Raw genomic sequence first — 24,918 nt, forward strand, 5'->3', positions numbered from 1 at the left:
ATAAACTTAATAATTACACTTACGGGTAGAGAAACAGAGGATAATGTCCAGAAAGGTGCAAAGCACCAGAAGATTGTCCTTTAAAATGTAGTCCATTTGTAAATTGCCAAATAAATAGCCAGTCCAATCCTTCTGTGAATGTGCAAAGTCTTTTCGGGTTCTCTGGGATTTGCTGGATCCCCAGGGCTAACGAAATCCTGAAACAGGGCAAGTTTCCTTGTTGAGATGTTTTTAACCCCTTGCGTTCTGGAATCGTAGCCGCTGTACTTAGGTCTTATCCGCTTGAAGAAATCAGGTAGCAACAGCAACACAGCAACAACACAGGAATGAGGGGTACAGGCCTTTTTAAGGACAAGAGCCTGTGAAGTGTTACATTAGCCTCATCCCATTGGCAAGGAATTATCTTCCTCCTATCAGAACCTGCCATGTCACATGGGCAAATCCTACAGCCAACCCAGGTAACTCTGAGCATGCTCAGTAAGCAGCTTGGTAGCACTGCTAAGTAAAAAGGGGCCACTCATTTCTGGGGACGCAATGTCTGGAGTTTGGTCCCAAGGTGTGAAATATCTAGGAGGAGTAACAGGACCTGCTACTCAGAAACATCCTGATTAAGTGACACTAAGACTCTGAGGTCTTTCATGTATGCATAACATTTGTTCCTTAATGCATTACAAAGGCAGGCAGAAAAAAACAGCATCCTGCCTGTACATTTTAAAACTGCAACAGAAAGGCACTTTATCAAAAATATATGTTTCCCTTATGACAAAGTTATATTTTTAATATGTGTGTTCTTGGGGGGTTACACTGAGGCTGCACACCAACAATCAGGGTGCTGGCTCACTCCGTTCCTAAATTAGCAGTCTTAATGGAACGGCTCCTGTTATTCAGCACTGCAGTAGTGACTAGCCTGCAAAAAGTGAACAACGTGCCTATAGGGGAAAATGGTACAGGGGAATAGCACATAAAATTAACCCCTTCATCCCCAATACGAAATAGGGGTAACCAGCCGAGCCCACTGCCTTTATTAATGCGCTGATTACCCCCATTTTCGCCACAGGGTGAATAGGCAGACACAAACAGGGGAGGTCACCAAACAGATATTGGTTCCCAAGGCGTTTGTTAAATCTGTGTTCACTCTAGCCCATACTGTCCCTTGGGTTGGTCACCTGGGCAGGGATAACACATTGGACCGTATTTCATCCCGATTCTATTGGCCAGGGATGCATAGTGATATTGCTAAGCTATGTGCAGCATGTCCGGAGTGCCAGCTAACTAGTCCAAAAGGATAAAAACCAGCCCCATTGGTTCCTCTACCCTTGGTGTCAGTTCCCTTTGAGAGGATTGGGGTAGACTTGGTAAGACCTCTAGAACCTTCTGCGAAAGGACACAGGTTTATCCTTGTAATAGTTGACTATGCAACAAGGTATCCTGAGGCGTTCCCCACGAGAACAGCAACGGCGAAGCAAGTAGCCAACAAGTTGTTGGAACTGTTCTCACGGGTTGGACTTCCCCAGGTTATGTTGACAGACCAAGGTACAAATTTCATGGCTAAACTGATGCAGGATGTCGTAAAGTTACTAGAGGTCAAGTCTGTTCGGACATCGGTCTACCATCCACAGACTGACGGATTGGTGGAAAGATTTAACCGAACTCTAAAAGGGATGCTGAGGAAATTTGTAGATTCAGAAAAGAGAGCCTGGGATGAACTTCTCCCTTTTCTGCTGTTTGCAGTGCGGGAAGTTCCCCAGGCCTCCACGGGATTCTCTCCATTCGAATTGCTCTATGGCCGCCAACCCCAGGGAATCCTAGACCTCCTAAAGGAGTCCTGGGAGGAACATCAGTCCCCTTCTAAGAATACCCTGCAATATGTACTAGACCTTAGGAAGCGCCTAGATGTGGTCGGCCATTTTGCCAGGGAGAATCTTAGATCAGCCCAGGACAGTCAGGAGAGACATTACAATCAGAATGCTCGCATGAGAGTGTTTCACCCAGGAGACCAGGTGATGTTATTGTTACCCAGTTGCGAGAGTAAACTCCTGGCCAAATGGCATGGCCCATTCGAAGTACTCCGCCGTACGGGTGATGTGGATTACGCGATTGCTCAACCAGGGTCCAGGAAGGGTAAACAAATTTACCATGTGAACTTGCTGAAACCCTGGAAGATGCAGCGGTCTCTATTCATCCACCCGGTGGAGGAGGAAACGGACTTGGGTCCTCAGCCTCCATGGGAGAACATGAGTGATGATAAAATCCCAATGGGTAAACAGTTGTCCTCTGAACAAAAAGGGGACTTGTTAGCAATAATTACACAATTCCATGATGTTTTTTCTGACTTACCAGGACAAACTAACTTAATTTCCCATGCAATCGAGACAGCACCTGGGGTAAAAGTACGTTCCCGTCCTTATGGGTTGCCTGAAAGTCGTAGGGCTCTGGTAGAGAAGGAGGTACAAGAAATGTTACACTTAGGAGTGATTGAGGAATCATGCAGTGAGTGGTGTAGTCCACTAATTATGGTCCCTAAACCCGATGGGAAGGTAAGATTTTGTGTGGACCTCCGAACGGTCAATGCGGTATCCAAGTTTGACGCATATCCGATGCCAAGGGTGGACAAATTAATTGACGTCCTTGGTAACGCAGAATATATATCCACATTGGACTTGACAAAAGGATACTGGCGAATACCCTTAGAGGAAAAGTCCAAATGCAAAACAGCCTTTGCCACTCCCATGGGTTTATACCAGTTTGTGACAATGCCATTTGGACTGCATGGAGCCCCAGCCACATTTCAGAGACTCATGGATAAGGTACTGAGGCCCCATAGGAATTATACCGCAGCCTACCTAGATGACATTGTCATTTATAGTAAACACTGGCGGGCCCATCTAAATAGGCTGAAAGCGGTCCTCAAATCTCTAAGAGAGGCAGGGCTCACAGCCAACCCTAAGAAATGTGCCCTGGGTAAGGCGGAAACCAAATACTTAGGGTATGCAGTGGGAGGTGGAAATGTAAGGCCACTAGCCGACAAGGTAGTGGCCCTGAAAGAAGTTCCGACCCCCCAAACAAAAACACAGGTACGCTCTCTGCTGGGTTTAGAGGGTACTACCGGCGGTTCATCCCCAACTATTCGGAAGTGGCAGCCCCTTTAACGGGCCTCACAAAAAAGTGTGCCCCTACACAAGTGGTGTGGTCAAGGGATTGTCAGAAAGCCTTTGAGGACATTAAAAGGTGTCTATCAGAGGTTCCCATCCTTGGAAGCCCAGACTTCAACAGCCCTTTTATAGTGCAAACAGATGCATCAGAGATAGGGCTAGGGGCGGTGTTGTCACAACAGTTTGAGGGAGTTGAACATCCTATCCTTTTCCTGAGTAGGAAATTGTTCCCAAGGGAAAAAAACTACTCAGTGATTGAGAAAGAGTGCCTCGCAGTAAAGTGGGCAATCGAGGCTTTGAGGCATTACCTGGCAGGAGTCTATTTTACTTTGGTGACGGATCATGCTCCACTGAAGTGGTTAAATAGCATGAAGGATTCCAATGCTAGATTGACTAGGTGGTATATGGCCCTCCAACCCTTCTCATTTGAGATTCAGCATAGGCCGGGAAAAGAGAACGCAAATGCTGACTTCTTTCTAGAGAAGGGGTGGATGGTCGGGCTTCAGCCGTGCGTAGCCCCAGCCACACACTAACAGGGGAGAAATGTGACAGGGTAAATAAAAGCCACCAGTTATATGCCTGGAAAACCTATGTCTAGTCTGCAGTGCAGCACTGACTAGGTTAACTTCAGCTGAGAACCTCAGGACAATTAGTTGGATCCCAGCTGCCTAATCAAGGTATGTTAAAACCCAGGCCGTAGACACATGGAGCTGGCTGTTGAGGAGAGAGGAGTAAGCTACTGAAAAGATTACTGCTATAAGGTCTGTTAAAAAAGTAGATGAATTATGAACTGTCTGTCTCCTGCATAGAAAAGGGTAACTGCCTGATTTATACACTGTCTGCTAAAGAGAAACTGTTTTTGTTTGTCTGCTGAAGAAAAGCCATTTTTCTTTTGTTGCTGATGAAAAGCTATTTTTGTTTTGTCTGCTGTATATCTTTTAAGGCTAAATAAATAAGCCTTGTCAAGAAACCCGCGTGTGTAGTTGTATGTACCCTGCAACAGTGGTATTATTAGAAGAATTAGTATTAGTATTGTTATTAGTGGTATTATTAGAAGTATTAGTATTGTTATTGGTGGTATTATTAGAAGTATTAGTATTGTTATTAGTGGTATTATTAGAAGTATTAGTATTGTTATTGGTGGTATTATTAGAAGTATTAGTATTGTTATTAGTGGTATTTTTAGAAGTATTAGTATTGTTATTGGTGGTATTATTAGAAGTATTAGTATTGTTATTAGTGGTATTATTAGAAGTATTAGTATTGTTATTAGTGGTATTATTAGAAGTATTAGTATTGTTATTAGTGGTATTATTAGAAGTATTAGTATTGTTATTAGTGGTATTATTAGAAGTATTGGTATTGTTATTAGTGGTATTATTAGAAGTATTAGTATTATTATTAGTGGTATTATTAGAAGTATTAGTATTGTTATTAGTGGTATTATTAGAAGTATTGGTATTGTTATTGGTGGTATTATTAGAAGTGTTGGTATTGTTATTGGTGGTATTATTAGAAGTATTAGTATTGTTATTAGTGGTATTATTAGAAGTATTAGTATTGTGTTATAATGTTTCTGTTTATTTTACCCACAGGGTCTGAACGAGATGTCTCTGCTCGAGAGCGTCTGCTGGGTGTGTTCACTGGCGCTCTCGCTGCTCTGTGTGATATCCCTGTGTCACAGGACAGCCGCCTAGGCAAAGAAAAGGTGCGCTCTCACTCGCTCTATGCCTCGTACGCTCTCTCACTCTATACCTCGTGCTCTCACTCGCTCTATACCTCGTACTCTCTCTCACTCTATACCTCGTGCTCTCACTCGCTCTATACCTCGTACTCTCTCTCACTCTATACCTCGTGCTCTCACTCGCTCTATACCTCGTACGCTCTCTCACTCTATACCTCGTGCTCTCTCTCTCACTCTATACCTCGTGCTCTATACCTCGTGCTCTCTCTCTCACTCTATACCTCGTGCTCTCACTCGCTCTATACCTCGTACGCTCTCTCACTCTATACCTCGTGCTCTCTCTCACTCTATACCTCGTGCTCTCACTCGCTTTATACCTCGTACGCTCTCTCACTCTATACCTCGTGCTCTCTCTCACTCTATACCTCGTGCTCTCTCTCACTCTATACCTCGTGCTCTATACCTCGTTCTCTCTCGTTCTATACCTTGTGCGCTCTCTGTCTCTCGGGTCTCGCTCGCTGTCTCGGGTCTCGTTCACTCTCTCTCGAGTCTCGCTCTGTCTGTCTCTCGGGTCTCGCTCTGTCTGTCTCTCGGGTCTCGCTCTGTCTGTCTCTCGTGTCTCGCTCTGTCTGTCTCTCGGGTCTCGCTCTGTCTGTCTCTCGGGTCTCGCTCTTTCTGTCTCTCGGGTCTCGCTCTGTCTGTCTCTCGGGTCTCCCTCTCTGTCTCTCGGGTCTCGCTCTCTGTCTCTCGGGTCTCGCTCTCTGTCTCTCGGGTCTCGCTCTGTCTGTCTCTCGGGTCTCCCTCTCTGTCTCTCGGGTCTCGCTCTCTGTCTCTCAGGTCTCGCTCTCTGTCTCTCGGGTCTCGCTCTGTCTCTCGGGTCTCGCTCTCTGTCTCTCAGGTCTCGCTCTCTGTCTCTCGGGTCTCACTCTCTGTCTCTCAGGTCTCACTCTCAGGTCTCGCTCTCTGTCTCTCGGGTCTCGCTCTCTGTCTCTCGGGTCTCACTCTCAGGTCTCGCTCTCTGTCTCTCGGGTCTCGCTCTCTGTCTCTCGGGTCTCGCTGTCTGTCTCTCGGGTCTCGCTCTCTGTCTCTCGGGTCTCCCTCTCTGTCTCTCGGGTCTCGCTCTCTGTCTCTCAGGTCTCGCTCTCTGTCTCTCGGGTCTCGCTCTCTGTCTATCGGGTCTCGCTCTCTGTCTCTCGCGTCTCGCTCTCTGTCTCTCGGGTCTCGCTCTCTGTCTCTCGCGTCTCGCTCTCTGTCTCTCGGGTCTCGCTCTCTGTCTCTCAGGTCTCACTCTCTGTCTCTCGGGTCTCGCTCTCTGTCTCTCGGGTCTCACTCTCTGTCTCTCGGGTCTCGCTCTCTGTCTCTCGGGTCTCGCTCTCTGTCTCTCGGGTCTCGCTCTCTGTCTCTCGGGTCTCGCTCTCTGTCTCTCAGGTCTCACTCTGTCTCTCAGGTCTCACTCTCTGTCTCTCGGGTCTCGCTCTCGCGTCTCGCTCTCTGTCTCTCGGGTCTCACTCTCTGTCTCTCGGGTCTCACTCTCTGTCTCTCGGGTCTCGCTCTCTGTCTCGCTCTCTGTCTCTCGGGTCTCGCTCTCTGTCTCGCTCTCTGTCTCTCGGGTCTCGCTCTCTGTCTCTCAGGTCTCGCTCTCTGTCTCTCGGGTCTCACTCTCTGTCTCTCGGGTCTCGCTCTCTGTCTCTCGGGTCTCGCTCTCTGTCTCTCGGGTCTCACTCTCAGGTCTCGCTCTCTGTCTCTCGGGTCTCGCTCTCTGTCTCTCGGGTCTCGCTGTCTGTCTCTCGGGTCTCGCTCTCTGTCTCTCGGGTCTCCCTCTCTGTCTCTCGGGTCTCGCTCTCTGTCTCTCGGGTCTCGCTCTCTGTCTATCGGGTCTCGCTCTCTGTCTCTCGCGTCTCGCTCTCTGTCTCTCGGGTCTCGCTCTCTGTCTCTCGGGTCTCGCTCTCTGTCTCTCGCGTCTCGCTCTCTGTCTCTCGCGTCTCTCTCTCTGTCTCTCGGGTCTCGCTCTCTGTCTCTCGGGTCTCGCTCTCTGTCTCTCGGGTCTCGCTCTCTGTCTCTCGGGTCTCGCTCTCTGTCTCTCGGGTCTCGCTCTCTGTCTCTCGGGTCTCGCTCTCTGTCTCTCGGGTCTCGCTCTCTGTCTCTCGCGTCTCGCTCTCTGTCTCTCGGGTCTCGCTCTCTGTCTCTCGGGTCTCCCTATCTGTCTCTCAGGTCTCGCTCTCTGTCTCTCAGGTCTCGCTCTCTGTCTCGCTCTCTGTCTCTCGGGTCTCGTTCTCTGTCTCTCAGGTCTCGCTCTCTGTCTCTCGGGTCTCATTCTCTGTCTCTCGGGTCTGTCTCTCGGGTCTCGCTCTCTGTCTCTCAGGTCTCGCTCTCTGTCTCTCGGGTCTCCCTCTCTGTCTCTCGGGTCTCTCTCTCTGTCTCTCGGGTCTCACTCTCTGTCTCTCAGGTCTCGCTCTCTGTCTCTCGGGACTCGCTCTCTGTCTCTCAGGTCTCACTATCTGTCTCTCGGGTCTCGCTCTCTGTCTCTCGGGTCTCGCTCTCTGTCTCTCAGGTCTCGCTCTCTGTCTCTCAGGTCTCGCTCTCTGTCTCTCGGGTCTCGCTCTCTGTCTCTCGGGTCTCGCTCTCTGTCTCTCGGGTCTCGCTCTCTGTCTCTCGGGTCTCGCTCTCTGTCTCTCGCGTCTCGCTATCTGTCTCTCGGGTCTCGCTCTCTGTCTCTCGGGTCTCGCTCTCTGTCTCTCTGGTCTCGCTCTCTGTCTCTCAGGTCTCGCTCTCTGTCTCTCGGGTCTCGCTCTCTGTCTCTCGGGTCTCGCTCTCTGTCTCTCGGGTCTCGCTCTCTGTCTCTCGGGTCTCGCTCTCTGTCTCTCGGGTCTCGCTCTCTGTCTCTCAGGTCTCGCTCTCTGTCTCTCGGGTCTCACTCTCTGTCTCTCAGGTCTCACTCTCAGGTCTCGCTCTCTGTCTCTCGGGTCTCGCTCTCTGTCTCTCGGGTCTCACTCTCAGGTCTCGCTCTCTGTCTCTCGGGTCTCGCTCTCTGTCTCTCGGGTCTCGCTGTCTGTCTCTCGGGTCTCGCTCTCTGTCTCTCGGGTCTCCCTCTCTGTCTCTCGGGTCTCGCTCTCTGTCTCTCAGGTCTCGCTCTCTGTCTCTCGGGTCTCGCTCTCTGTCTATCGGGTCTCGCTCTCTGTCTCTCGCGTCTCGCTCTCTGTCTCTCGGGTCTCGCTCTCTGTCTCTCGCGTCTCGCTCTCTGTCTCTCGGGTCTCGCTCTCTGTCTCTCAGGTCTCACTCTCTGTCTCTCGGGTCTCGCTCTCTGTCTCTCGGGTCTCACTCTCTGTCTCTCGGGTCTCGCTCTCTGTCTCTCGGGTCTCGCTCTCTGTCTCTCGGGTCTCGCTCTCTGTCTCTCGGGTCTCGCTCTCTGTCTCTCAGGTCTCACTCTGTCTCTCAGGTCTCACTCTCTGTCTCTCGGGTCTCGCTCTCGCGTCTCGCTCTCTGTCTCTCGGGTCTCACTCTCTGTCTCTCGGGTCTCACTCTCTGTCTCTCGGGTCTCGCTCTCTGTCTCGCTCTCTGTCTCTCGGGTCTCGCTCTCTGTCTCGCTCTCTGTCTCTCGGGTCTCGCTCTCTGTCTCTCAGGTCTCGCTCTCTGTCTCTCGGGTCTCACTCTCTGTCTCTCGGGTCTCGCTCTCTGTCTCTCGGGTCTCGCTCTCTGTCTCTCGGGTCTCACTCTCAGGTCTCGCTCTCTGTCTCTCGGGTCTCGCTCTCTGTCTCTCGGGTCTCGCTGTCTGTCTCTCGGGTCTCGCTCTCTGTCTCTCGGGTCTCCCTCTCTGTCTCTCGGGTCTCGCTCTCTGTCTCTCGGGTCTCGCTCTCTGTCTATCGGGTCTCGCTCTCTGTCTCTCGCGTCTCGCTCTCTGTCTCTCGGGTCTCGCTCTCTGTCTCTCGGGTCTCGCTCTCTGTCTCTCGCGTCTCGCTCTCTGTCTCTCGCGTCTCTCTCTCTGTCTCTCGGGTCTCGCTCTCTGTCTCTCGGGTCTCGCTCTCTGTCTCTCGGGTCTCGCTCTCTGTCTCTCGGGTCTCGCTCTCTGTCTCTCGGGTCTCGCTCTCTGTCTCTCGGGTCTCGCTCTCTGTCTCTCGGGTCTCGCTCTCTGTCTCTCGCGTCTCGCTCTCTGTCTCTCGGGTCTCGCTCTCTGTCTCTCGGGTCTCCCTATCTGTCTCTCAGGTCTCGCTCTCTGTCTCTCAGGTCTCGCTCTCTGTCTCGCTCTCTGTCTCTCGGGTCTCGTTCTCTGTCTCTCAGGTCTCGCTCTCTGTCTCTCGGGTCTCATTCTCTGTCTCTCGGGTCTGTCTCTCGGGTCTCGCTCTCTGTCTCTCAGGTCTCGCTCTCTGTCTCTCGGGTCTCCCTCTCTGTCTCTCGGGTCTCTCTCTCTGTCTCTCGGGTCTCACTCTCTGTCTCTCAGGTCTCGCTCTCTGTCTCTCGGGACTCGCTCTCTGTCTCTCAGGTCTCACTATCTGTCTCTCGGGTCTCGCTCTCTGTCTCTCGGGTCTCGCTCTCTGTCTCTCAGGTCTCGCTCTCTGTCTCTCAGGTCTCGCTCTCTGTCTCTCGGGTCTCGCTCTCTGTCTCTCGGGTCTCGCTCTCTGTCTCTCGGGTCTCGCTCTCTGTCTCTCGGGTCTCGCTCTCTGTCTCTCGCGTCTCGCTATCTGTCTCTCGGGTCTCGCTCTCTGTCTCTCGGGTCTCGCTCTCTGTCTCTCTGGTCTCGCTCTCTGTCTCTCAGGTCTCGCTCTCTGTCTCTCGGGTCTCGCTCTCTGTCTCTCGGGTCTCGCTCTCTGTCTCTCGGGTCTCGCTCTCTGTCTCTCGGGTCTCGCTCTCTGTCTCTCGGGTCTCGCTCTCTGTCTCTCAGGTCTCACTCTGTCTCTCGGGTCTCGCTCTCTGTCTCTCGGGTCTCACTCTCTGTCTCTCGGGTCTCGCTCTCTGTCTCTCGGGTCTCGCTCTCTGTCTCTCGGGTCACGCTCTCTGTCTCTCGGGTCTCGCTCTCTGTCTCTCGGGTCTCGCTCTCTGTCTCTCGGGTCTCGCTCTCTGTCTCTCGGGTCTCGCTCTCTGTCTCTCGGGTCTCGATCTCTGTCTCTCGGGTCTCGCTCTCAGGTCTCGCTCTCTGTCTCTCAGGTCTCACTCTCTGTTTCTCGGGTCTCGCTCTCTGTCTCTCAGGTCTCGCTCTCTATCTCTCGCGTCTCGCTCTCTGTCTCTCGGGTCTCACTCTCGGGTCTCGCTCTCTGTCTCTCGGGTCTCGCTCTCTGTCTCTCGGGTCTCGCTCTCTGTCTCTCGGGTCTCGCTCTCTGTCTCTCGGGTCTCGCTCTCTGTCTCTCGGGTCTCCCTCTCTGTCTCTCGGGTCTGGCTCTCTGTCTCTCAGGTCTCACTCTCTGTCTCTCGGGTCTCGCTCTCTGTCTCTCGGGTCTCCCTCTCAGGTCTCACTCTCTGTCTCTCGGGTCTCGCTCTCTGTCTCTCGGGTCTCACTCTCGGGTCTCGCTCTCTGTCTCTCGGGTCTCGCTCTCTGTCTCTCGGGTCTCCCTCTCTGGTCTCACTCTCTGTCTCTTGGGTCTCACTCTCTGTCTCTCGGGTCTCCCTCTCTGGTCTCACTCTTTGTCTCTCGGATCTCGCTCTCTGTCTCTCAGGTCTCACTCTCTGTCTCTCGGGTCTCGCTCTCTGTCTCTCGGGTCTCCCTCTCAGGTCTCACTCTCTGTCTCTCGGGTCTCGCTCTCTGTCTCTCAGGTCTCACTCTCTGTCTCTCGGGTCTCCCTCTCTGGTCTCACTCTTTGTCTCTCGGATCTCGCTCTCTGTCTCTCAGGTCTCACTCTCAGGTCTCACTCTCTGTCTCTCGGGTCTCACTCTCGGGTCTCGCTCTCTGCCTCTCGGGTCTCACTCTCTGTCTCTCGGGTCTCACTCTCGGGTCTCGCTCTCTGTCTCTCGGGTCTCACTCTCTGTCTCTCGGGTCTCACTCTCTGTCTCTCGGGTCTCCCTCTCTGGTCTCACTCTTTGTCTCTCGGATCTCGCTCTCTGTCTCTCAGGTCTCACTCTCTGTCTCTCGGGTCTCGCTCTCTGTCTCTCGGGTCTCCCTCTCTGGTCTCACTCTTTGTCTCTCGGATCTCGCTCTCTGTCTCTCAGGTCTCACTCTCTGTCTCTCGGGTCTCGCTCTCTGTCTCTCGGGTCTCCCTCTCAGGTCTCACTCTCTGTCTCTCGGGTCTCGCTCTCTGTCTCTCAGGTCTCACTCTCTGTCTCTCGGGTCTCCCTCTCTGGTCTCACTCTTTGTCTCTCGGATCTCGCTCTCTGTCTCTCAAGTCTCACTCTCAGGTCTCACTCTCTGTCTCTCGGGTCTCACTCTCTGTCTCTCGGGTCTCACTCTCTGTCTCTCGGGTCTCACTCTCTGTCTCTCGGGTCTCACTCTCGGGTCTCGCTCTCTGTCTCTCGGGTCTCACTCTCTGTCTCTCGGGTCTCGCTCTCTGTCTCTCGGGTCTCGCTCTCTGTCTCTCAGGTCTCGCTCTCTGTCTCTCAGGTCTCACTCTCAGGTCTCGCTCTCTGTCTCTCGGGTCTCGCTCTCTGTCTCTCGGGTCTCGCTCTCTGTCTCTCGGGTCTCGCTCTCTGTCTCTCAGGTCTCACTCTCTGTCTCTCGGGTCTCACTCTCTGTCTCTCGGGTCTCACTCTCTGTCTCTCGGGTCTCACTCTCTGTCTCTCGGGTCTCGCTCTCTGTCTCTCGGGTCTCATTCTCTGTCTCTCGGGTCTGTCTCTCGGGTCTTGCTCTCTGTCTCTCAGGTCTCGCTCTCTGTCTCGCTCTCTGTCTCTCGGGTCTCGCTCTCTGTCTCTCAGGTCTCGCTCTCTGTCTCTCGGGTCTCATTCTCTGTCTCTCGGGTCTGTCTCTCGGGTCTCTCTCTCTGTCTCTCAGGTCTCACTCTCTGTCTCTCAGGTCTCGCTCTCTGTCTCTCGGGACTCGCTCTCTGTCTCTCAGGTCTCACTATCTGTCTCTCGGGTCTCGCTCTCTGTCTCTCGGGTCTCGCTCTCTGTCTCTCAGGTCTCGCTCTCTGTCTCTCGGGTCTCGCTCTCTGTCTCTCGGGTCTCGCTCTCTGTCTCTCGGGTCTCGCTCTCTGTCTCTCGGGTCTCGCTCTCTGTCTCTCGGGTCTCGCTCTCTGTCTCTCGCGTCTCGCTATCTGTCTCTCGGGTCTCGCTCTCTGTCTCTCTGGTCTCGCTCTCTGTCTCTCAGGTCTCGCTCTCTGTCTCTCGGGTCTCGCTCTCTGTCTCTCGGGTCTCGCTCTCTGTCTCTCGGGTCTCGCTCTCTGTCTCTCGGGTCTCACTCTCTGTCTCTCGGGTCTCGCTCTCTGTCTCTCGGGTCTCGCTCTCTGTCTCTCGGGTCTCGATCTCTGTCTCTCGGGTCTCGCTCTCAGGTCTCGCTCTCTGTCTCTCAGGTCTCACTCTCTGTTTCTCGGGTCTCGCTCTCTGTCTCTCAGGTCTCGCTCTCTATCTCTCGCGTCTCGCTCTCTGTCTCTCGGGTCTCACTCTCGGGTCTCGCTCTCTGTCTCTCGGGTCTCGCTCTCTGTCTCTCGGGTCTCGCTCTCTGTCTCTCGGTTCTCGCTCTCTGTCTCTCGGGTCTCGCTCTCTGTCTCTCGGGTCTCCCTCTCTGTCTCTCGGGTCTGGCTCTCTGTCTCTCAGGTCTCACTCTCTGTCTCTCGGGTCTCGCTCTCTGTCTCTCGGGTCTCCCTCTCAGGTCTCACTCTCTGTCTCTCGGGTCTCGCTCTCTGTCTCTCAGGTCTCACTCTCTGTCTCTCGGGTCTCACTCTCGGGTCTCGCTCTCTGTCTCTCGGGTCTCGCTCTCTGTCTCTCGGGTCTCCCTCTCTGGTCTCACTCTCTGTCTCTTGGGTCTCACTCTCTGTCTCTCGGGTCTCCCTCTCTGGTCTCACTCTTTGTCTCTCGGATCTCGCTCTCTGTCTCTCAGGTCTCACTCTCTGTCTCTCGGGTCTCGCTCTCTGTCTCTCGGGTCTCCCTCTCAGGTCTCACTCTCTGTCTCTCGGGTCTCGCTCTCTGTCTCTCAGGTCTCACTCTCTGTCTCTCGGGTCTCCCTCTCTGGTCTCACTCTTTGTCTCTCGGATCTCGCTCTCTGTCTCTCAGGTCTCACTCTCAGGTCTCACTCTCTGTCTCTCGGGTCTCACTCTCGGGTCTCGCTCTCTGTCTCTCGGGTCTCACTCTCTGTCTCTCGGGTCTCACTCTCGGGTCTCGCTCTCTGTCTCTCGGGTCTCACTCTCTGTCTCTCGGGTCTCACTCTCTGTCTCTCGGGTCTCCCTCTCTGGTCTCACTCTTTGTCTCTCGGATCTCGCTCTCTGTCTCTCAGGTCTCACTCTTGGGTCTCGCTCTCTGTCTCTCGGGTCTCGCTCTCTGTCTCTCGGGTCTGTCTCTCGGGTCTCGCTCTCTGTCTCTCAGGTCTCGCTCTCTGTCTCTCGGGTCTCGCTCTCTGTCTCTCAGGTTTCACTCTCTGTCTCTCAGGTCTCAGGTCTCACTCTCTGTCTCTCAGGTCTCGCTCTCTGTCTCTCAGGTCTCACTCTCGGGTCTCACTCTCTGTCTCTCAGGTCTCACTCTCTGTCTCTCAGGTCTCACTCTCTGTCTCTCGGGTCTCGCTCTCTGTCTCTCGGGTCTCGCTCTCTGTCTCTCGGGTCTCGCTCTCTGTCTCTCAGGTCTCCCTCTCTGTCTCTCGGGTCTTGCTCTCTGTCTCTCAGGTCTCACTCTCTGTCTCTCGGGTCTCGCTCTTTGTCTCTCGGGTCTCACTCTCTGTCTCTCAGGTCTCACTCTCTGTCTCTCGGGTCTCGCTCTCTGTCTCTCAGGTCTCGCTCTCTGTCTCTCAGGTCTCGCTCTCTGTCTCTCGGGTCTCACTCTCCGTCTCTCAGGTCTCACTCTCGGGTCTCACTCTCTGTCTCTCAGGTCTCACTCTCTTTCTCTCAGGTCTCACTCTCTGTCTCTCGGGTCTCACTCTCAGGTCTCGCTCTCTGTCTCTCGGGTCTCGCTCTCTGTCTCTCAGGTCTCACTCTCAGGTCTCGCTCTCTGTCTCTCGGGTCTCGCTCTCTGTCTCTCGGGTCTCGCTCTCTGTCTCTCGGGTCTCGCTCTCTGTCTCTGAGGTCTCGCTCTCTGTCTCTCGGGTCTCGCTCTCTGTCTCTCAGGTTTCACTCTCTGTCTCTCAGGTCTCACTCTCAGGTCTCGCTCTCTGTCTCTCGGGTCTCACTCTCTGTCTCTCAGGTCTCACTCTCGGGTCTCACTCTCTGTCTCTCAGGTCTCACTCTCAGGTCTCGCTCTCTATCTCTCAGGTTTCACTCTCTGTCTCTCAGGTCTCACTCTCGGGTCTCACTCTCTGTCTCTCAGGTCTCACTCTCAGGTCTCACTCTCTGTCTCTCAGGTCTCACTCTCTGTCTCTCAGGTCTCACTCTCGGGACTCACTCTCTGTCTCTCAGGTCTCACTCTCTGTCTCTCAGGTCTCACTCTCAGGTCTCACTCTCTGTCTCTCAGGTCTCGCTCTCTGTCTCTCGGGTCTCACTCTCTGTCTCTCAGGTCTCACTCTCAGGTCTCACTCTCTGTCTCTCAGGTCTCACTCTCAGGTCTCGCTCTCTGTCTCTCAGGTCTCACTCTCAGGTCTCGCTCTCTGTCTCTCAGGTCTCACTCTCGGGTCTCACTCTCTGTCTCTCAGGTCTCACTCTCTGTCTCTCAGGTCTCGCTCTCTGTCTCTCGGGTCTCACTCTCTGTCTCTCAGGTCTCACTCTCAGGTCTCACTCTCTGTCTCTCAGGTCTCACTCTCAGGTCTCGCTCTCTGTCTCTCAGGTCTCACTCTCTGTCTCTCAGGTCTCACTCTCGGGTCTCACTCTCTGTCTCTCAGGTCTCACTCTCTGTCTCTCAGGTCTCACTCTCAGGTCTCACTCTCTGTCTCTCGGGTCTCGCTCTCTGTCTCTCGGGTCTCCCTCTCAGGTCTCACTCTCTGTCTCTCGGGTCTCGCTCTCTGTCTCTCAGGTCTCACTCTCTGTCTCTCGGGTCTCCCTCTCTGGTCTCACTCTTTGTCTCTCGGATCTCGCTCTCTGTCTCTCAGGTCTCACTCTCAGGTCTCACTCTCTGTCTCTCGGGTCTCACTCTCGGGTCTCGCTCTCTGTCTCTCGGGTCTCACTCTCTGTCTCTCGGGTCTCACTCTCGGGTCTCGCTCTCTGTCTCTCTGGTCTCGCTCTCTGTCTCTCGGGTCTCGCTCTCTGTCTCTCAGGTCTCACTCTCTGTCTCTCGGGTCTCGCTCTTTGTCTCTCGGGTCTCACTCTCTGTCTCTCAGGTCTCACTCTCTGTCTCTCGGGTCTCGCTCTCTGTCTCTCAGGTCTCGCTCTCTGTCTCTCAGGTCTCGCTCTCTGTCTCTCGGGTCTCACTCTCCGTCTCTCAGGTCTCACTCTCGGGTCTCACTCTCTGTCTCTCAGGTCTCACTCTCTTTCTCTCAGGTCTCACTCTCTGTCTCTCGGGTCTCACTCTCAGGTCTCGCTCTCTGTCTCTCAGGTCTCACTCTCAGGTCTCGCTCTCTGTCTCTCGGGTCTCGCTCTCTGTCTCTCGGGTCTCGCTCTCTGTCTCTCGGGTCTCGCTCTCTGTCTCTCGGGTCTCGCTCTCTGTCTCTGAGGTCTCGCTCTCTGTCTCTCGGGTCTCGCTCTCTGTCTCTCAGGTTTCACTCTCTGTCTCTCAGGTCTCACTCTCAGGTCTCGCTCTCTGTCTCTCGGGTCTCACTCTCTGTCTCTCAGGTCTCACTCTCGGGTCTCACTCTCTGTCTCTCAGGTCTCACTCTCAGGTCTCGCTCTCTATCTCTCAGGTTTCACTCTCTGTCTCTCAGGTCTCACTCTCGGGTCTCACTCTCTGTCTCTCAGGTCTCACTCTCAGGTCTCACTCTCTGTCTCTCAGGTTTCACTCTCTGTCTCTCAGGTCTCACTCTCGGGTCTCACTCTCTGTCTCTCAGGTCTCACTCTCTGTCTCTCAGGTCTCACTCTCAGGTCTCACTCTCTGTCTCTCAGGTCTCGCTCTCTGTCTCTCGGGTCTCACTCTCTGTCTCTCAGGTCTCACTCTCAGGTCTCACTCTCTGTCTCTCAGGTCTCACTCTCTGTCTCTCAGGTCTCACTCTCGGGTCTCACTCTCTGTCTCTCAGGTCTCGCTCTCTGTCTCTCAGGTCTCACTCTCAGGTCTCACTCTCTGTCTCTCGGGTCTCGCTCTCTGTCTCTCAGGTCTCACTCTCTGTCTCTCGGGTCTCCCTCTCTGGTCTCACTCTTTGTCTCTCGGATCTCGCTCTCTGTCTCTCAGGTCTCACTCTCAGGTCTCACTCTCTGTCTCTCGGGTCTCACTCTCGGGTCTCGCTCTCTGTCTCTCGGGTCTCACTCTCTGTCTCTCGGGTCTCACTCTCGGGTCTCGCTCTCTGTCTCTCGGGTCTCGCTCTCTGTCTCTCGGGTCTCGCTCTCTGTCTCTCAGGTCTCACTCTCTGTCTCTCGGGTCTCGCTCTTTGTCTCTCGGGTCTCACTCTCTGTCTCTCAGGTCTCACTCTCTGTCTCTCGGGTCTCGCTCTCTGTCTCTCAGGTCTCGCTCTCTGTCTCTCAGGTCTCGCTCTCTGTCTCTCGGGTCTCACTCTCCGTCTCTCAGGTCTCACTCTCGGGTCTCACTCTCTGTCTCTCAGGTCTCACTCTCTTTCTCTCAGGTCTCACTCTCTGTCTCTCGGGTCTCACTCTCAGGTCTCGCTCTCTGTCTCTCGGGTCTCGCTCTCTGTCTCTCAGGTCTCACTCTCAGGTCTCGCTCTCTGTCTCTCGGGTCTCGCTCTCTGTCTCTCGGGTCTCGCTCTCTGTCTCTCGGGTCTCGCTCTCTGTCTCTCGGGTCTCGCTCTCTGTCTCTGAGGTCTCGCTCTCTGTCTCTCGGGTCTCGCTCTCTGTCTCTCAGGTTTCACTCTCTGTCTCTCAGGTCTCACTCTCAGGTCTCGCTCTCTGTCTCTCGGGTCTCACTCTCTGTCTCTCAGGTCTCACTCTCGGGTCTCACTCTCTGTCTCTCAGGTCTCACTCTCAGGTCTCGCTCTCTATCTCTCAGGTTTCACTCTCTGTCTCTCAGGTCTCACTCTCGGGTCTCACTCTCTGTCTCTCAGGTCTCACTCTCTGTCTCTCAGGTCTCACTCTCAGGTCTCACTCTCTGTCTCTCAGGTCTCGCTCTCTGTCTCTCGGGTCTCACTCTCTGTCTCTCAGGTCTCACTCTCAGGTCTCACTCTCTGTCTCTCAGGTCTCACTCTCAGGTCTCGCTCTCTGTCTCTCAGGTCTCACTCTCTGTCTCTCAGGTCTCTCTCTCGGGTCTCACTCTCTGTCTCTCAGGTCTCACTCTCTGTCTCTCAGGTCTCACTCTCAGGTCTCACTCTCAGGTCTCACTCTCTGTCTCTCAGGTCTCGCTCTCTGTCTCTCGGGTCTCACTCTCTGTCTCTCAGGTCTCACTCTCAGGTCTCACTCTCTGTCTCTCAGGTCTCACTCTCAGGTCTCTCTCTCTGTCTCTCAGGTCTCACTCTCTGTCTCTCAGGTCTCACTCTCGGGTCTCACTCTCTGTCTCTCAGGTCTCACTCTCTGTCTCTCAGGTCTCACTCTCTGTCTCTCGGGTCTCGCTCTTTGTCTCTCGGGTCTCACTCTCTGTCTCTCAGGTCTCACTCTCTGTCTCTCGGGTCTCGCTCTCTGTCTCTCAGGTCTCGCTCTCTGTCTCTCAGGTCTCGCTCTCTGTCTCTCGGGTCTCACTCTCCGTCTCTCAGGTCTCACTCTCGGGTCTCACTCTCTGTCTCTCAGGTCTCACTCTCTTTCTCTCAGGTCTCACTCTCTGTCTCTCGGGTCTCACTCTCAGGTCTCGCTCTCTGTCTCTCGGGTCTCGCTCTCTGTCTCTCAGGTCTCACTCTCAGGTCTCGCTCTCTGTCTCTCGGGTCTCGCTCTCTGTCTCTCGGGTCTCGCTCTCTGTCTCTCGGGTCTCGCTCTCTGTCTCTCGGGTCTCGCTCTCTGTCTCTGAGGTCTCGCTCTCTGTCTCTCGGGTCTCGCTCTCTGTCTCTCAGGTTTCACTCTCTGTCTCTCAGGTCTCACTCTCAGGTCTCGCTCTCTGTCTCTCGGGTCTCACTCTCTGTCTCTCAGGTCTCACTCTCGGGTCTCACTCTCTGTCTCTCAGGTCTCACTCTCAGGTCTCGCTCTCTATCTCTCAGGTTTCACTCTCTGTCTCTCAGGTCTCACTCTCGGGTCTCACTCTCTGTCTCTCAGGTCTCACTCTCTGTCTCTCAGGTCTCACTCTCAGGTCTCACTCTCTGTCTCTCAGGTCTCGCTCTCTGTCTCTCGGGTCTCACTCTCTGTCTCTCAGGTCTCACTCTCAGGTCTCACTCTCTGTCTCTCAGGTCTCACTCTCAGGTCTCGCTCTCTGTCTCTCAGGTCTCACTCTCTGTCTCTCAGGTCTCTCTCTCGGGTCTCACTCTCTGTCTCTCAGGTCTCACTCTCTGTCTCTCAGGTCTCACTCTCAGGTCTCACTCTCAGGTCTCACTCTCTGTCTCTCAGGTCTCGCTCTCTGTCTCTCGGGTCTCACTCTCTGTCTCTCGGGTCTCACTCTCAGGTCTCACTCTCTGTCTCTCAGGTCTCACTCTCAGGTCTCTCTCTCTGTCTCTCAGGTCTCACTCTCTGTCTCTCAGGTCTCACTCTCGGGTCTCACTCTCTGTCTCTCAGGTCTCACTCTCTGTCTCTCAGGTCTCACTCTCTGTCTCTCGGGTCTCGCTCTCTGTCTCTCGGGTCTCCCTCTCAGGTCTCACTCTCTGTCTCTCGGGTCTCGCTCTCTGTCTCTCAGGTCTCACTCTCTGTCTCTCGGGTCTCCCTCTCTGGTCTCACTCTTTGTCTCTCGGATCTCGCTCTCTGTCTCTCAGGTCTCACTCTCAGGTCTCACTCTCTGTCTCTCGGGTCTCACTCTCGGGTCTCGCTCTCTGTCTCTCGGGTCTCACTCTCTGTCTCTCGGGTCTCACTCTCGGGTCTCGCTCTCTGTCTCTCGGGTCTCGCTCTCTGTCTCTCGGGTCTCGCTCTCTGTCTCTCGGGTCTCGCTCTCTGTCTCTCGGGTCTCGCTCTCTGTCTCTCGGGTCTCGCTCTCTGTCTCTCGGGTCTCCCTCTCTGTCTCTCGGGTCTCCCTCTCAGGTCTCACTCTCTGTCTCTCGGGTCTCGCTCTCTGTCTCTCAGGTCTCACTCTCTGTCTCTCGGGTCTCACTCTCGGGTCTCGCTCTCTGTCTCTCGGGTCTCGCTCTCTGTCTCTCGGGTCTCCCTCTCTGGTCTCACTCTCTGTCTCTTGGGTCTCACTCTCTGTCTCTCGGGTCTCCCTCTCTGGTCTCACTCTTTGTCTCTCGGATCTCGCTCTCTGTCTCTCAGGTCTCACTCTCTGTTTCTCGGGTCTCGCTCTCTGTCTCTCGGGTCTCCCTCTCAGGTCTCACTCTCTGTCTCTCGGGTCTCGCTCTCTGTCTCTCAGGTCTCACTCTCTGTCTCTCGGGTCTCCCTCTCTGGTCTCACTCTTTGGCTCTCGGATCTCGCTCTCTGTCTCTCAGGTCTCACTCTCAGGTCTCACTCTCTGTCTCTCGGGTCTCACTCTCGGGTCTCGCTCTCTGTCTCTCGGGTCTCACTCTCTGTCTCTCGGGTCTCACTCTCGGGTCTCGCTCTCTGTCTCTCGGGTCTCACTCTCTGTCTCTCGGGTCTCACTCTCTGTCTCTCGGGTCTCACTCTCGGGTCTCGCTCTCTGTCTCTCGGGTCTCGCTCTTTGTCTCTCGGGTCTCCCTCTCTGGTCTCACTCTCTGTCTCTTGGGTCTCACTCTCTGTCTCTCGGGTCTCCCTCTCTGGTCTCACTCTTTGTCTCTCGGATCTCGCTCTCTGTCTCTCAGGTCTCACTCTCTGTCTCTCGGGTCTCGCTCTCTGTCTCTCGGGTCTCCCTCTCAGGTCTCACTCTCTGTCTCTCGGGTCTCGCTCTCTGTCTCTCAGGTCTCACTCTCTGTCTCTCGGGTCTCCGTCTCTGGTCTCACTCTTTGTCTCTCGGATCTCGCTCTCTGTCTCTCAGGTCTCACTCTCAGGTCTCACTCTCTGTCTCTCGGGTCTCACTCTCGGGTCTCGCTCTCTGTCTCTCGGGTCTCACTCTCTGTCTCTCGGGTCTCACTCTCGGGTCTCGCTCTCTGTCTCTCGGGTCTCACTCTCTGTCTCTCGGGTCTCGCTCTCTGTCTCTCGGGTCTCGCTCTCTGTCTCTCAGGTCTCGCTCTCTGTCTCTCAGGTCTCACTCTCAGGTCTCGCTCTCTGTCTCTCGGGTCTCGCTCTCTGTCTCTCGGGTCTCGCTCTCTGTCTCTCGGGTCTCGCTCTCTGTCTCTCAGGTCTCACTCTCTGTCTCTCGGGTCTCACTCTCTGTCTCTCGGGTCTCACTCTCTGTCTCTCGGGTCTCACTCTCTGTCTCTCGGGTCTCGCTCTCTGTCTCTCGGGTCTCATTCTCTGTCTCTCGGGTCTGTCTCTCGGGTCTTGCTCTCTGTCTCTCAGGTCTCGCTCTCTGTCTCGCTCTCTGTCTCTCGGGTCTCGCTCTCTGTCTCTCAGGTCTCGCTCTCTGTCTCTCGGGTCTCATTCTCTGTCTCTCGGGTCTGTCTCTCGGGTCTCGCTCTCTGTCTCTCAGGTCTCGCTCTCTGTCTCTCGGGTCTCCCTCTCTGTCTCTCGGGTCTCTCTCTCTGTCTCTCGGGTCTCACTCTCTGTCTCTCAGGTCTCGCTCTCTGTCTCTCGGGACTCGCTCTCTGTCTCTCAGGTCTCACTATCTGTCTCTCGGGTCTCGCTCTCTGTCTCTCGGGTCTCGCTCTCTGTCTCTCAGGTCTCGCTCTCTGTCTCTCAGGTCTCGCTCTCTGTCTCTCGGGTCTCGCTCTCTGTCTCTCGGGTCTCGCTCTCTGTCTCTCGGGTCTCGCTCTCTGTCTCTCGGGTCTCGCTCTCTGTCTCTCGGGTCTCGCTCTCTGTCTCTCTGGTCACGCTCTCTGTCTCTCAGGTCTCGCTCTCTGTCTCTCGAGTCTCGCTCTCTGTCTCTCGGGTCTCGCTCTCTGTCTCTCAGGTCTCACTCTGTCTCTCGGGTCTCGCTCTCTGTCTCTCGGGTCTCGCTCTCTGTCTCTCGGGTCTCGCTCTCTGTCTCTCGGGTCTCGCTCTCTGTCTCTCGGGTCTCGCTCTCTGTCTCTCGGGTCTCGCTCTCTGTCTCTCGGGTCTCGATCTCTGTCTCTCGGGTCTCGCTCTCAGGTCTCGCTCTCTGTCTCTCAGGTCTCACTCTCTGTTTCTCGGGTCTCGCTCTCTGTCTCTCAGGTCTCGCTCTCTATCTCTCGCGTCTCGCTCTCTGTCTCTCGGGTCTCACTCTCGGGTCTCGCTCTCTGTCTCTCGGGTCTCGCTCTCTGTCTCTCGGGTCTCGCTCTCTGTCTCTCGGGTCTCGCTCTCTGTCTCTCGGGTCTCCCTCTCTGTCTCTCGGGTCTGGCTCTCTGTCTCTCGGGTCTCACTCTCTGTCTCTCGGGTCTTGCTCTCTGTCTCTCGGGTCTCCCTCTCAGGTCTCACTCTCTGTCTCTCGGGTCTCGCTCTCTGTCTCTCAGGTCTCACTCTCTGTCTCTCGGGTCTCACTCTCGGGTCTCGCTCTCTGTCTCTCGGGTCTCGCTCTCTGTCTCTCGGGTCTCCCTCTCTGGTCTCACTCTCTGTCTCTTGGGTCTCACTCTCTGTCTCTCTGGTCTCACTCTTTGTCTCTCGGATCTCGCTCTCTGTCTCTCAGGTCTCACTCTCTGTCTCTCGGGTCTCGCTCTCTGTCTCTCGGGTCTCCCTCTCAGGTCTCACTCTCTGTCTCTCGGGTCTCGCTCTCTGTCTCTCAGGTCTCACTCTCTGTCTCTCGGGTCTCCCTTTCTGGTCTCACTCTTTGTCTCTCGGATCTCGCTCTCTGTCTCTCAGGTCTCACTCTCAGGTCTCACTCTCTGTCTCTCGGGTCTCACTCTCGGGTCTCGCTCTCTGTCTCTCGGGTTTCACTCTCTGTCTCTCGGGTCTCACTCTCTGTCTCTCGGGTCTCACTCTCTGTCTCTCGGGTCTCACTCTCTGTCTCTCGGGTCTCCCTCTCTGGTCTCACTCTTTGTCTCTCGGATCTCGCTCTCTGTCTCTCAGGTCTCACTCTTGGGTCTCGCTCTCTGTCTCTCGGGTCTCGCTCTCTGTCTCTCGGGTCTGTCTCTCAGGTCTCACTCTCAGGTCTCGCTCTCTGTCTCTCAAGTCTCACTCTCTGTCTCTCGGGTCTCACTCTCTGTCTCTCAGGTCTCACTCTCTGTCTCTCAGGTCTCACTCTCAGGTCTCACTCTCTGTCTCTCAGGTCTCGCTCTCTGTCTCTCAAGTCTCACTCTCTGTCTCTCGGGTCTCACTCTCTGTCTCTCAGGTCTCACTCTCAGGTCTCGCTCTCTGTCTCTCAGGTCTCACTTTATGTCTCAGAGATGTTTATCTCGGAGAAAGGCGCTCTCTTTGAGAGCTTCATCACTGGACTCCAGCGCTCCAACTGTGCTCTCAGCAGTCTCAAGGTAATTGTCATTTTCTCTTGTCTGTCTGACCTCTCTTTCTTTCGGTGTGTGACAGTCTCGCTGACACCTCTCTCTTTCCCTGTGTGTGACAGTCTCGTTGACACACCTCTCTCTCTCGGCAGGTTTTGTATTCTTGCTGTCACGTCAGCGTTGATATGTGTCACCGTCTCGCAAGAGACAGTCACGCTTTGCAGTCTGTGATCTCTCTGCTGGAGGGAAGGGTATGTCTCGAGTATGAGTGAGAGCAGTGGTCTCTGAGGAGTGGGTTTTGAACACACTGTCTGTGTTTCAGGTCTGTCTTTCGGATGTCTCCCAGATGCAGACTGCAGAGCTCTCTCTCTTTTTGATGTCTCTTCTTGTCCTGCGGCTGCAGTCTGTCCCAGAGCCGTGAGTGTCTCACAGAGTGTCTCACAGAGTGTCTCACAGAGTGTATCACAGAGTGTATCACAGAGTGTCTCACAGAGTGTATCACAGAGTGTCTCACAGAGTGTATCACAGAGTGTCTCACAGAGTGTCTCACAGAGTGTCTCACAGAGTGTCTCACAGAGTGTCTCACAGAGTGTCTCACAGAGTGTCTCACAGAGTGTATCACAGAGTGTCTCACAGAGTGTCTCACAGAGTGTCTCACAGAGTGTATCACAGAGTGTCTCACAGAGTGTATCACCGAGTGTATCACCGAGTGTATCACAGAGTGTCTCACAGAGTGTCTCACAGAGTGTCTCACAGAGTGTATCACAGAGTGTCTCACAGAGTGTCTCACAGAGTGTCTCACAGAGTGTCTCACAGAGTGTATCACAGAGTGTCTCACAGAGTGTCTCACAGAGTGTCTCACAGAGTGTCTCACAGAGTGTCTCACAGAGTGTATCACAGAGTGTCTCACAGAGTGTCTCACAGAGTGTCTCACAGAGTGTCTCACAGAGTGTCTCACAGAGTGTATCACAGAGTGTCTCACAGAGTGTCTCACAGAGTGTCTCACAGAGTGTCTCACAGAGTGTCTCACAGAGTGTCTCACAGAGTGTCTCACAGAGTGTATCACAGAGTGTCTCACAGAGTGTCTCACAGAGTGTCTCACAGAGTGTCTCACAGAGCGTCTCACAGAGCGTCTCACAGAGCGTCTCACAGAGCGTCTCACAGAGCGTCTCACAGAGCGTATCACAGAGCGTATCACAGAGCGTCTCACAGAGCGTCTCACAGAGCGTATCACAGAGTGTCTCACAGAGTGTCTCACAGAGTGTCTCACAGAGTGTCTCACAGAGTGTCTCACAGAGTGTCTCACAGAGTGTATCACAGAGTGTATCACAGAGTGTCTCACAGAGTGTCTCACAGAGTGTCTCACAGAGTGTATCACAGAGTGTCTCACAGAGTGTATCACAGAGTGTCTCACAGAGTGTCTCACAGAGTGTCTCACAGAGTGTCTCACAGTGTGTATCACAGAGTGTCTCACAGAGTGTATCACAGAGTGTCTCACAGAGTGTATCACAGAGTGTCTCACAGAGTGTATCACAGAGTGTATCACAGAGTGTCTCACAGAGTGTCTCACAGAGTGTCTCACAGAGTGTCTCACAGAGTGTCTCACAGAGTGTATCACAGAGTGTCTCACAGAGTGTCTCACAGAGTGTCTCACAGAGTGTCTCACAGAGTGTCTCACAGAGTGTATCACAGAGTGTCTCACAGAGTGTCTCACAGAGTGTCTCACAGAGTGTCTCACAGAGTGTCTCACAGAGTGTCTCACAGAGTGTATCACAGAGCGTCTCACAGAGCGTCTCACAGAGCGTATCACAGAGCGTCTCACAGAGCGTCTCACAGAGCGTCTCACAGAGCGTCTCACAGAGTTTCTCACAGAGTGTCTCACAGAGTGTATCACAGAGTGTCTCACAGAGTGTCTCACTGACCCTTTCTTTCAGACTCTTCCCCCTTAACACTCTCTTCCTGATTGCAGGCTGTCTCATGTGGCACTCTCGCTCCCTGATCTCTTGATAGAGTGTGATGCACCATCTTTCGTGGTAAGTGTGGGATGTCTCGCGGTAAGTGTGGGGATGTCTCGCGGTAAGTGTGGGGATGTCTCGCGGCAAGTGTGGGGATGTCTCGCGGCAAGTGTGGGGATGTCTCGCGGCAAGTGTGGGGATGTCTCGCGGCAAGTGTGGGGATGTCTCGCGGCAAGTGTGGGGATGTCTCGCCCCCTGACCCCTCCTGCCCATGACCTCTCTCTGACCCTGCCAGGCTGCCGCCGCACTCCTGACCTCTGCTCTCCGAGACTCCGGGGAACCTGTGACGCTGTCACATGAGAGACTGCTGGCTGCAACAAGGAACGCTCTCGTAGATACACCCCAGGTAAGAGACCGCTCTCCCCACCTTCTCAGGTTCTGTATTATAGTAAGCGCGCGTGACAGGGCGCGCCACGTGGCGCAAGCGTTTTGTGTGTATAGTCCAAACGATGACGTGCGCGACTAGGAGGTGTGGCCATGACGTCACAAGGGTAGGGTTTTACCCTGCCTCACTGCGATTGGCTCAGAGAG

At 54.3% G+C, this 24,918-nt stretch overlaps 1 protein-coding gene across 1 annotated transcript; it reads left to right on the forward strand.

Moving 5' to 3' along the window:
- Positions 1-2,234: 2,234 nt before the first annotated feature.
- On the forward strand, positions 2,235-24,733 carry LOC142477627 (serine/threonine-protein kinase 36-like; the record flags this gene model as incomplete). The annotated part of the gene is made up of 7 exons (XM_075582329.1): positions 2,235-2,259; positions 4,748-4,860; positions 22,298-22,402; positions 22,525-22,623; positions 22,695-22,789; positions 24,342-24,405; positions 24,623-24,733. Coding segments are annotated over exons 1-7 (612 nt in total), but the record flags the coding sequence as incomplete, so codon positions are not given.
- Between the last annotated feature and the right edge of the window lie 185 nt (positions 24,734-24,918).

This window comes from Ascaphus truei, unplaced genomic scaffold (assembly GCF_040206685.1).
Source record: "Ascaphus truei isolate aAscTru1 unplaced genomic scaffold, aAscTru1.hap1 HAP1_SCAFFOLD_2235, whole genome shotgun sequence".
NCBI classification, from domain to species: Eukaryota; Metazoa; Chordata; class Amphibia; order Anura; family Ascaphidae; genus Ascaphus; species Ascaphus truei.